At 40.1% G+C, this 12,784-nt stretch overlaps 1 protein-coding gene across 2 annotated transcripts; it reads left to right on the top strand.

The window, feature by feature from the left end:
- The first annotated feature begins 2,395 nt into the window (after nucleotides 1-2,395).
- LOC118327259 (homeobox protein OTX1 B-like) lies at nucleotides 2,396-6,769 on the top strand. Of its 2 annotated transcripts, none has more exons than XM_035660552.1 (4): nucleotides 2,396-2,582; nucleotides 3,221-3,383; nucleotides 5,938-6,417; nucleotides 6,476-6,769. In XM_035660552.1, the coding sequence occupies exons 1-4, from the start codon at nucleotides 2,473-2,475 to the stop codon at nucleotides 6,728-6,730; spliced, it is 1,008 nt and encodes a 335-aa protein (XP_035516445.1). In that variant the 5' UTR covers nucleotides 2,396-2,472; the 3' UTR covers nucleotides 6,731-6,769. The 2 variants fall into 2 exon arrangements, with proteins under 2 accessions (XP_035516445.1, XP_035516446.1); XM_035660553.1 differs by having other exon boundaries at nucleotides 2,396-2,569; nucleotides 3,232-3,383; nucleotides 5,938-6,413; nucleotides 6,454-6,769.
- The last annotated feature ends 6,015 nt before the right edge of the window (nucleotides 6,770-12,784 follow it).

Here is a 12,784-nt window from a genome sequence, read left to right on the forward strand (position 1 = left end):
CGGAGACGAGCATCAATCTCCGTCCGTCAACACCGGCAGGAGAGCGAAGGAGCGCGAGGACCCGAACGGTGTGTGTGCGTGCGTTCTACGGTTTTTTCCCGCGGTGAAATGTTACGTTGTATCGCTCTGACACAGGTGTGAGTCGCGCGCGGAGCTGATGAACCTGCTTCTTTTTTTTTTTCTTTTTTTTTGTTGCCAGAAAATCTTAAATGTTCCTCCATGTGGATATTTCCTGAACTCTGGATCTCTGTGCTGTGACATTTAACAGGAATTGTTTTTAAAAAAAGAAAAGGAGCCTGAAGAAGAAGGTGAGACTGTTATTATATTTATATTTTATTGAACAGTTTATTGATCCGGATCAGAACCAGCTGCAGGATTTATGAATGTTTTATTCTCTTATTCCTGGTCTCCATCTGAAATATTAAAAACAAAACAATTATTAACTTCAAACATATATTAAATAGGTTTTAATTGATCAAACATTACAAACTGTACTAGAACCTCACAACTACTCAACCTTTCTTAGTTAAACCATTCAAATCTTTAATGAAATCTTTATTCCTTCAATCTGAAGCGTGTTTTTGATGAAGACTGTCTCTGTGTGCTTCCTCCCGGCCCGCTGCAGACTCCTGTGCTGATAACAGCCTGGTACTCTGCTAATTGTCGCCCTGTAGATCTAATCTAAATTGTAATGGACTTCATTTGCACACAGTTTTGACGCATTTACATTGCGCGGTGCGGCTCGTTTCCTGCGGTTATGGAAATGCGTGGAGCTTTATTTGCAGCGTTAACGCCTCAGTTGAGATCCACCGGGAGGCCCGCGGCCCCTTTCACCGCACACAGGGCTGCTATTAGTCCTAAATTTGAGCATTTACCTGCTAAAAGGACCCCAGTGGATTATGGAAATTCTTATCTAAATACATTGTCTTACACTAATACTAACAGTCAGTAATTAAGGCAGTTTATTAAAGCTGCAGGAAAGGTGTGAAGCTCTGCAGGAAGAAAGGCAAAAGCAGGATCTTTTTAAATTCTGATGTTAGTTTTATTCTTTAAATCGTTTCCTTTAAACACGTAAATGCACTTTTATTTAATGTGTGTTCAAACTCATGAAGCATTCATTTAGTTTTATCACTGCAGGCTGAAGACTGAATTACATTATTTAGTTGGTGCTTTTTACACTTTCTTCTTCCCATAATGCAAATAACTGCAGGTCACTAAATGAAAACACAAACTGTAATGTAATCAGTTATTTTAACTCAAAGAATTGTTGAAACTGAAACTTTAGGTTAGTTAGGTTTAGGTTAAGTTAAAAAAGTACTTTTTTACAAGGTATTTTGTTTTCACAGTGCAAATAAAAATAAAGTCAATTAAAATGACTGAAGCTACTTTATCAAGAATCTATTTTAATTTACAAAACTGAGTCTTACTTAAAATGTTCAGTGTAATCAGTCTCAATAAATGTAACTTGGTTAAAGTAACTGGTTTTACAGTGCATATATTACATTAAGGGCAGGCACATGAATATTAAGGAAATAGTTGTAGTAAAATCACACATTAATGATAAAAAACCCAATAAATACCATTATAATGGTGACACAGAAACAGCCACACTGGCAGAAGTTAGACATAAAGTCTCTGCTCGAATGAATAATATTTCAAATAAGACTGAAGCGATTCGGAGGTGAGAAAAGTCTCAAGTGGCCTGTAATTTAAACGTGTGGATTTTATTGTGAGCTATTGAATTAATTAAAAGGTAATGAAGATGGGAGCGATAACAGATCTGTGAGGAGTCTTTATGTAATGAGCTGCTTTCTCCCGCGAGATCTCACACCGAGGCTCGTGACACTTCTCTCACCTTTAATCATTTCTTATTAAAACAACAAAAATCAGCTGAAGGAGCAGAAAGAAAGTCCAGATGAGAGCCTGCTGTCCTTTTATTGTCACATTCATGTAAAGATGTTCTATAATGTTAAAGTGCAGCATTAAATAAAGCTCTTGCTCCTTTATTTCAGCCATCACATTGTGATTGTTATGATTATTACCAATTTGCATCCATTAGCTGGTGAATCCAAAATGTAAAATAGAAAGGTTTTGCATCTCCACTCAGCAGGATACTTTACATGTGATTGTCTCTGCATTGTCTTACTGCTTTCACTGTTAATAAAAACATACATATGTGAAATATAGATTTAGTAAAAGCTTCTAAATGAAAGTTTTTGAAGCTTGCAGGCCTTTATAGTGAAGCTAAAGTTGGTTCATATTATATCTGATCAGAGTAATAAAGAGAGTGCTGTATAACACAGGCATCTATCATTAAATATTCAGTATTTTCACCGTTTCTTTGCCCGCACTCACCTGCTTCCTCCCCCCGCAGCAGCCGACCTTCACACCGGGGACCTGAGCACCTGCACCGCCGGGAGATCTGCACCGTCCCGCCCGCCCAGACTCCGGTCTCCCCTCCGCGCTTCTAGCATGATGTCTTATCTCAAACAGGCCCCGTACGGGATGAACGGACTGGGCCTGAGCGGAGCCGCCATGGACCTGCTGCACCCGTCTGTGGGGTACCCGGGTACGGATCAGACCCTCTCATAAGGAGCCAAACACAGGCTGCTTTAAACACTTCACTTATTCCTTAAAAACAGCTTTATTTCAGATAATATTCCTATAAAATCCCAGGAAACTTTCTCCAAATATTAATAAATGATTGGAGTTCCTAATAATAATATTTATGACGCTTTTATTTTTCTGTCTGTGCTGCTCCAGTCTGATCGACACGGAGAGGATTCTACATTATTCTTAATCTTTCTACGCAGATTTTAAAGTTCATCAGCAGATTAAAGCTGATACTGAGTGAAATGAATTATCCTGAAGTCTTAAGGTGACTTTATTCAGCGGATAAAAGTGTGTGTGATTATCGCTGAATAAAACCTTTGGAGCCACAGTGGAGTTTGTTTTTGGTGTCTCTGTGCGATATTTCTTTGTCTCAAAGATAAAACGCTCCCATATCGATCCTGTATGTATAGGAAGGTTTTTTGGAAGTCAAAAAAATGTTTTATAAGCTGGAAAAACTCACTGCGTAATTAGAAAAGCGTAATTATCCAAAAACCGCATTTACGCACGACATTTATTTATCCCCGACCTCATGAACAGATGCTTGAATTCAGTTTCTAACTTTAGTAAACAGTCTTAGTGAGGATAATATAATTCATATTGTTTGTTTCTGTGTACCAGGTAACCCGCGGAAGCAGCGCCGGGAGCGGACCACCTTCACCCGGACGCAGCTGGACATTCTGGAGTCGCTGTTCGCCAAGACGCGCTACCCGGACATCTTCATGCGGGAGGAGGTCGCGCTGAAAATCAACCTGCCGGAGTCCAGAGTGCAGGTCGGTCCGGATGCTTTATGTGGAAAATATAAAAGGAAATGAGGACTATTTTTTTGTTGCAAATACTTGTAATTGGGGAGAATGAAGTTCTCTCTTATCCAACGAGACTCCTCTTTCTATTTAGGTTATAAGTGCAAAAGTTTTGCAGCAAAGAAGCAAAATAAATGCAAAGTTCCCTTAAAGCTGATAGTTTGATGCTCTACATCTCATTTAGTAACAGTCACTCTGGTTCCTGGGGGACTTTGTCACCTCGGGCCTCTGCTGATTAAAAAGTTGAGCTGTTATTGATCAAGTAGAGACACGTCTGTAATCAAACGGGAGAATTTGTCTGGGCTCTGGCAGAGTGAAGTACCGGGTTCTTAATGTGGCGAGCTTCCTTTAGAAAAGAGTTTTTGGGCTTAAAGCTGCTATGGCTGCTGCCTCTCTGCTTTCTGCTGCTGCCCTTAACAGGCATCAGAATTATCTTTAGTGTCGGTGTTGTTATTTTTAGGGAAGCATTTTATTTTTTTGCTTTGGCACACTGGTTCCCAATCTGGGGGTCCCGGGCACCGCTATGGGTCGCCAAAGCTTCACTGGGGGTCACGAGGCCTTCTTGATTTTACAGGGAGTAAATAAAAATCAGCATTTTGTTCATTTCTGTTATTTTTAAAGTTTAAAGATTATTATTTAACAAGGAACCTCCATTTTTGTTGACTCTGGCGGCCCCTGTGGCCAGAAGCGGTAGTGTTTCTACCACAGTTTCATTGATTTCAATGGGAATCCGACCCGCTGCCGGCGTTAAAACTACATGAAAATAACCAAACGTTTCACTGATGGTCTCATGTGCTGTTTATGTAGGTCACACAGAGGTTTCCGTATTAAACTGAGACTGTTTCATAACCAGTTAGAAACCCTTGTAGAAGATTTATCTATTAAGTATGTAAAAATAAAAACGTAATAGACATAATTGTAGTAAAAGTTCCTATAAATATCATATTCCTATATCAGTTCCTATAATCTGCTCAAAATTCCTCCCAACCAACTTCCTGCAGTTACTGAGTTCACTGTTTGTGTTCATCGTAAAGTTTATCAGCTGTTCTTTACTGTTATTGTTGTTATTATATATATATAAATAATATAAAATATCTATAAAATATAGTCTTTTTTTATTGATAGAAAGGGGGTCCTTTAAGGAAAAGTGCTTTATTATACAGATGAATGACAATAAAGTCTCTCTTCATTATTATAACAACAATTAGAGTTACAGGAGAATAGTTTACATGTGTTTTTGTTAGTATGAAAATGAAGTAATTCTGGTTTGTTTTGACTCCAATTTATATTTACAATATTATATATTAAAAGTACAACACATCTTAAGGGTCAGAAGCACAAGGCCCTGAACTTATTTCCATTATTGTCCCTCAAACAAATATTCCAGGTCTAAAACTAAAAACTGGAAAATGTCATCAAAAAATCAGAGAAGTTATTTTACGAATCTCATGCAGTCTAAAAATCATTCTGTTTGTTTGGTCGTTATGTTTTCAGTCAAGGTTTTATTCGTTGTTCTGCTTATTTTATTTTGAAAAACCACCCTGGATGAGTCTTCAAACATTTATTTTGACATAAATTAGCAGTTTCACAAGTAATTCTTATAATGTAACTACCATTTAATTAAAACCCTTTAACTGCCTGCTCAACCGTTTGGTAGAGGGCTATATTTATATATATATATTTAAAGGGTTAACAACCCCACCAAGAAATAAGCTTTGGAAAAAAAATTTTTTTTGCATTTCTTATTCATTTGAGTCAATAATAACCACAATATATATATATTTTTTTTTTTACTGACCCCATAGTTTTTAAAATATAGCCCTCTACCAAACGGTTGAGCAGGCAATTAAAGGGTTAAAGAAAAGTTAGTTTACTTTTTAGGATTTAAAGGGTCAGTTCACCAAAATCACAAAAAAATAAACATTTTCTCATTTTTCTCCATGCAGATAGTTTTGATTTATTAATCAGATCTGTCACAGTGAATAGAGATGTTATGACAGGTCATTATCCTCCATAATTAAGGCAAATGGTAAAAAAAAAAGGAAAACCAATAAAAGATTTGGTCACAAAAAAAGCTCAGAACAACGGAGGTGAGCTATTTTCTACTATAGAAATAGTCCTTATGGATTACAGTGTGTATGAGTTTTTCTGTGGATTATTCAGAGCAACGTTGTGCCAGCAAAGACGTGTTAGTGCTGAATTTTAAAAAGAAATTGAGTCCTTTCTCACTGCTGTTCGCACTACAGTCAATTCAGTTACAATAACCTGGAAAAAAGAGAGGAAGTGTGTTTATTTTTTACATTTGGGTGAACTTTCCCTTTAAAGTGGGAGAAACAGATTCACTGGTGTTTTTCCTCTTTGTTAGTGAAGTAATTTAGCAGCCAGCAGTAAAGGTCAAAGGTCAGAGCCACAGACTTCGGCAGCGTCATGTGAGAGGGTTGAAGGTGTTTAGTTGCAGTCGACTCCGTCAGGTTCTGCAGTTTTGTGGTTTCTGACCTCCTGACCTCCGTCCTTCCTTCCTCAGGTGTGGTTTAAGAACCGACGGGCCAAGTGTCGGCAGCAGCAGCAGAGCAGCAACAGCGCCAAGGCCAAACCGATGAAGAAGAAGTCGTCTCCGACAAGAGAGAGCACCGGTTCGGAGAGCAGCGGTCAGTTCACCCCACCGGCAGTGTCCAGCTCCTCCTCCTCCTCCATCTCCTCCGGCCACGGTGGTGCCGGTCTGATCAGCACCTCTACCTCCGTCACCGCCCCAGTGTCGTCCATCTGGAGCCCGGCGCCCATCTCCCCGGCTCCTGCACCGGCCTCACTGCCGGACCCCGCCGCCCCCACCAGCGCCTCCTGCATGCAGCGCTCCGTGTCGTCCTCTGCCACCGGGGGCACGCCCTCCTACCCGGTGTCTTACAGCCAAACTGCAGCAGCATACAGCCAGGGTTACCCGGCCTCGGCGTCGGGCTCTTACTTTGGCGGCGTGGAGTGCGGCTCGTATCTGGCGCCCATGCACCGCGTTGGAGTGCTGCTCGTATCTGGCGCCCATGCACTCCCACCACCACCACCCGCACCAGCTCAGCCCCATGACCGGCGGCTCCATGTCAGCACACCCACACCACCACATTGGCCAGACATCAGGGCACCACCACCATCACCACCACCCGTCACACCACCACCAGGCGTACAGCGCGCCCGGCCTCGCCTTCAACTCCACAGATTGTCTGGATTACAAAGAGCAGACGGCGGCTTCGGCCTGGAAACTCAACTTCAACGCCTCCGACTGTTTGGACTACAAAGACCAGGCCTCATGGCGCTTCCAAGTGCTGTGACTTCCTGTGTTTCTCTTCTTCTCTGCTTACAAAAGAAGTATTCTTTTTTTTTTGTTGTTGGTGGTTTTATTTTTGAAGATCCTTTAAACTAATAGTAGAGACATTTAAAAAAAAAAAAAGTTTATTTGTGGACTGACACAGAAATCTGAAGCCTGATTGGCGGGTTCAGCTCTGTCGCTATCAGCCGATCGACTCGTCCAGGATTATTTTTCTACTCGAGAGAAACTGACCCAGTTACAACTTTCGAAGGCCTTTAATAGTAAAAACCTGCAAGACTGTGCAGCCCGGGATCGTCTCCGCGATCCCAACTCGATCAGGATTATTCTTCAAAGAGAAAAAAGAAGTCAATTTTAAAGAAAAGAACATGAAAAACATCACAAATCGGACTCTTTTTCTTAAAACATTTTACAGAAACATGATGCTGCTATGATTTTCAGGTTGCTGATGTTCATTTCTATCTGATTTCTGACTTGAATCTTGTTCAGAAACTCGTCGTCCAGCCTGTGGGTGTTGTACTTTTGGAGATTGAATTGCAGCACTTGTTTATAAGGTGAAAGATTTTTTTTTGTTTTTGCTATTTGTTCTTTGCAGAGGAAAGAAAATAAGAAATGTGAATTAGACACGAAATGTCAGTATTCCATTGAGAGTTGAAAGATGTACATTCGTGTCTTTATAATAAAGTCTTGTTAAAACCACGAGCAGTCCGAGGAAAAGTTTATTTCTGCGAGTTTGGAGGCGTCAGCGGAGCAGTTTCCATCACAATCACTGATTAAACTGGTTTAACTGGTGTAACGTCATTCTTGACGATCAGACGACGACGACTCCAGACAGAAATTTTAGGCCTTCAGACTCGACACAATCCCCCAAAAAAGACGTGTAATTCGACTTTAACTTTTTAATTTGACAATACTTCATACTCCCGAGCGTAAAGATTTAAAAATGTGTTATTGCCTCGCAGCAAGAAGGTTGTGGGTTCGATTCCTGGCCTCGGGGCAGAGTCTTTTTCTCTGTGTAAAACCTGATGAGTTAGTTTGTCTCAAACCGATCGCCTTGAGCCGTTTAAGTCTATTAACAGTTTAAGCATGAACATTTTTTTCTTTGAGTACAAGTAAATGAAATATTTGTTAAGGTAACTCATATAAAATACTTTAATTCCATTCAATTAACTGAACCTTAATAAGTATAAATAACTATATCAGACTTATTTAACTTATTTAATGAATTAAATGCTTTTTTAAACAAATGTTACCACTCAAGTTGAATTTGAGCCAAAACATTTTTTACATTTAGTTTCATTCTTGGCTCATTTCTGCCATTTCTGCCCCCTGCTGGCCTTTACATAATAGACACTTCCACATTGTCACAGACCCAGAAGCTGTCTGTTATAAACGCTGTCAGTGGGTTGAATGGTAAACATCTGTGGACCAGTCCTGTCCATTGAAACCACAGACGTCCTTACGATCTGTAAAGTGTTTTTAAAGTCTTCTCCTCAACCAAAAGTCCACTCATGTTGGAAAGAAATAAAACAAAGTTCTCCAAACACATATAAAGTAACACAATCACTTAAAGATTTCCAGTTTTTCAAGTATTTTTTACATTTTTTTGTGTCTCCGGGGGAAACAGTCAGTCTGCCTGGTTATTGCCAAAAGTATTTATAATAATACACTTCTTATACATTTCTTATATTCAGGTGATTAAACACTAATCAAAACATACGTATGAATAATATATTTCTGATGTTACACACTAGACCTTTAACTTAAAGCTGGTGAGTAATTAAATACATTCTAGTATATTATAATCCAATACAGTCACAAAAAAAATCTGATTACATTTAAATTTAATAAAAAAAATAATGATTATTATTATTTTAAAATAAAGAACGAGTTCATTAAAATGATCTCATAGTGAAACAATGTTTTCACTGGGTGGAAATCTTCTGATTGGTTGATCATTCAGATCATTCAGATCACCTGTTGATCACCGGTTGCAGAGATTGACTCCTCAACAGTGACTGAGAGCAGCTTGGTGCGTTCACCTTTCAGCCAATCAGAGCGTGACGACGCCCGTTCTTTAAGCCACACCCAGGTGCATTCTGGTCCTTCCTCAACGCAGTACAGAACTCACTTTCAGACAGGAAACTCTGGTCTTTTTATTGAGATTTCTTTACGGTAAAAAACACTGGTGGGTGTGGTTGCCAGAACTTTACCGTAATAAATACGGTTGAACCTTTCTACAGAATATTAGTATTGTGGATTTTACGGTTAAAGTTAGAGTTTTATTCCATATTTTACCGTATAAATACAAGTTTTTACCATCAAAAGAAACAAATTTGCCACATGAAAATACCCTGTGAATGCTGTATTAAAAAAAGGTTTGTGCCGTGAGATGTGACGGTAGTTTTCTGTGCAATTTAAAATGTTGTATAAATAAAGGTTTTGCCATGAGATACAGCAGTGACTCTGTGGGTGTTTTTACTGTTACAGAAACTTTAACCTATTTAGAGTTTACAGACTTTTACTGTAACTAGTTTTACAGTGCAAGTGAGAGTGCGTAATCTGAAACTGAACCCTGATCATAGAGCCCCTTAGTACCCTTAGTACCCACAGTACCCCCATCAGAGCAGATTTTAGTGTTATTTGAGGAAGAGTCTCCTTGGCTAGCTGATTTTTATTTATCTGTTTATTTCTGTGTTGAACATCATGAATGTACTTGTGAGATTTTATGAGCCTCTGTGTTGCATGTTTTTAATAGTAAAGTATAAAAGTGTCCAGATAGTTCTTCAGTTAATTAATAAAAATTTATATTTTATTTTTCTTATTATTGCATTATTTATAAATTAACTTTTGTTCATGATATTAACTAAAAATATATATTTTGACATACATATATGGAACAACCAGCAAGGAGACTGAACCTTAAATTCATTTATTCCAACACAGTGTAACAGTCTGGTTGTTCAACACACGGAATAAATAACTTCTGGCTTCACTGAAACTAATCCTGGTGGACTGATCAATACGATGGATGATGGACGACGTTAACAGTTACTGACTAATTAACTCGCTACAAACTGGCTCCTCTTCCTCAGTTTCATTCCTCTCCTGTTGTTGCCTGAACCCGCTGGGTCTTCATCCCCAGAGTCAGAGTCCTGGTCGGAGCCACTGGGAATCAGCCAGCGGAGGGATTAAATGCAATTTAAACATTTCAAGGACAACGCAGATTATTTCCAGGATATTTGCTCATTTAATCAATTTCCAGGTGTTTCCATGACTGGAAAACTATAGCGTCTAAAGTTTTCCAGCTTCGTGTGAACCCTGCAGATGTCAGCATCGACTTAACCTTCAAAAAACCACCTCATTAATACACACAATCGCCATATTTGGCAACAAATATTAAATTTTTTATGTCACACCATTTGTCAAACAGATTTTTCTCTCTCCTCTGGTCCAGTATATAATCAGCTATGTGGTCATATGGCTGTATCATGGGCCGTATGTGGACTGTAATTCATTGCTGTATTTGGGCGGAGTATAATGGGATCGACTATATAGGATATAATTATTTATAATTTTCACTTCTTGACAGAGGAGTTAGCCGCTAGCTCACCAGCTAGCCCTACGAGTAGCCACTACAGTATGTTATCAAGTTTCAGAAACCACATAATTGAATGAAACAAGGGAGCTTTCTTCTCAAATAATTTAGGTTAGACAAAAAGAAACAATCGAGCTATTGTGACTGACTAGCTAGCATGTTACCGGTTTGCTACGGTGTTAGCTGTTAGCTCACCAGCTCACTACAACACATCACTAAGATTCAGAAACAACATATTTTGCCGCTTTCTGGGTTGTGAACCTGTCAGTACCAACAATATACCGACAACTTTATGGTTGGTCGCCATGTTTGGTTTTTAGCGCCGTATTCACACGTTACTGTATTACAGATAAAAGTTTATGAAAAGATTTTAAGCGAGAAAAAGGCAACGCAGTAACAGAATCTTGATTGGTGCAAATAGAAAATGGGAAAAATAAGTGATTCAAATCAGCATCACAACATATAAAAGCTAAAATTATGAGTTCTTTGATCAATTATTCGGTCAACAGAATATTTGTGGCGAATGATTTTAGCTGAAGAAGGTCAGTATCTCGTATAACGTCGATCTGTCAAAGCCGTTTCCACACTGCCAACACTAACATCTGTAAATAATGGAGATAAACAGACGTACATTTTCAATTATGACCGATTTCAAATGTACATTTTACGTTTCAAAGTCCTTGAAAATTTGATTTTTAACTCACAAACCAAACAGTATATTTAAAACCTGCACGTGAAGGCAGTATGTTATCTCTGGCACCCGGAGGAATATCCAAACAGCGTATAATCAATAATCAAACCCCTCCCTCCTTCTCCTCCTCCTCCTCCCTCCTGTGAGGAGGTGGACTCGCAGCCAGGCAAGTTAGCAAACATGTACACTGGCGTCCCCCCCGTTGTTTGTTTGGCCGTGTCGACAGTAATGTACAACTCATTTGATCCGAGGAAAAAAGGGACGAATCACGATTTTAATTAACAGCCGTTCCCGCTTCCTCACAACGTCCCTCCAGCAGCTGGACAAACAAGTTTTACGGTAAACATGGCGTCCAGGGACGTGTGTTTGCCCGCTCCTGCGTCCTGCTGGGCTTTAAACCAGCGCCCACCACCGCCGCCACCGCCTCATGGCAAACACGAGCCGGGATTTACCACATTAGAACGAACTAATCTGTAGGCCATGTTCAGGCAATCTCTGCTGCTTATTTTAGAGAGAGGACGCCCCCCCCCCTCTGAACAGCTGTTTTGGATGTCTTATTACGCGCCAGCCTCCCCCGCCGCCGGGGGCGTGAACTTTCTATTCCTTGTCTTTGTGGCAACAAAGTGACTCTGCTTTTTGGCTTCTCACTTTTCCAGAAGGCCTCTGACAAAAAGCACTTTGTCTCCTCGAGGGATCGCCTCACTTTTTCCTGACGAGAGCTTCAGAGGACATCAAAGTGTCCTCTCGAGTGCCGCAGAAGAAGAAGCAGAAGAAGAAGAAGCAGCACTGTGAGCCCCTTCCTGCCCTCAGAGTGATTCACAGAGGAGGTGGCAGCAGTGAACAAAGCAGCTTCCTGGACTGCATATGGACCTGCTGATGGAGCTGAACCATGACAGTCTGGAGGAGGAACTGGGGGTCGGACCGATAATAAGCTCTTTATTAAAAAGGTCCAGTGTGAAACATTCAGGAGGATCTCTTGGCAGAAATATAATATAATATTCATACATTTTGTTTTATTAGTGTATAATCACCTGAATATAAGAATCTTATGTTTCTGTCCTTCAGAGACTGCTACAATAGCCCAGAATGGACAAACACTCGCTCTGGATATGGCCTTTCAAGTTTGTTGCAGACTGTGAATTGTCTTAAACCTGCATTCTGTGTAACAGCCAGCAGGGGGCAGCTCCACTGGCTGCAATAACAACAGATACCATGGCGTGTTTATGGAGAAATGAGCCGACTTCTCAGCTTGATTTATGAGTCAGTAAACAGTTTCCTGATGAGTTTCTGGTCTTCAGTCTCTAGTTTCAGTTTTCTTCCATACAGCATGGTGTTCATCTTAGTAACTGATGGTCCCATTTAGAGTCAAACAGACCATAAGCAGGGTATTGCTTTAGGGCGGGCTCCTGTGATTGACAGCTCATTCTCAGTGAGTCCGTCCAGCTCAACGCACCAAACTAGATCAAACTGTCAAACAGTGCTGCAGATATGATCCAGATTCTGTTGTTGACTGTTTCTCTCATCAAATTGTTCACAAACACATTTTACTGTTATCTGGAATACCAGATCCTGTGTGAGCAGGCGAGCCGCATTGTTTCCGGATAAAGACGAGTTGAAACTTTGGCAGCCAATGAGAGCGCTCAACTCGCTTTATGTGACCTCTGCTGGCTGCAAAGCACCAACCTTAAGGGAGTTTCAATCAGCCACTAGATCCTGAACACTGAACCTTTAAATTGACAGTCATTAAGTTTCATTGTGATCATTTCGTT

Source organism: Morone saxatilis, unplaced genomic scaffold, assembly GCF_004916995.1.
Source record: "Morone saxatilis isolate NCDOM2014 unplaced genomic scaffold, NCSU_SB_2.0 Contig17, whole genome shotgun sequence".
NCBI classification, from domain to species: domain Eukaryota; kingdom Metazoa; phylum Chordata; class Actinopteri; family Moronidae; genus Morone; species Morone saxatilis.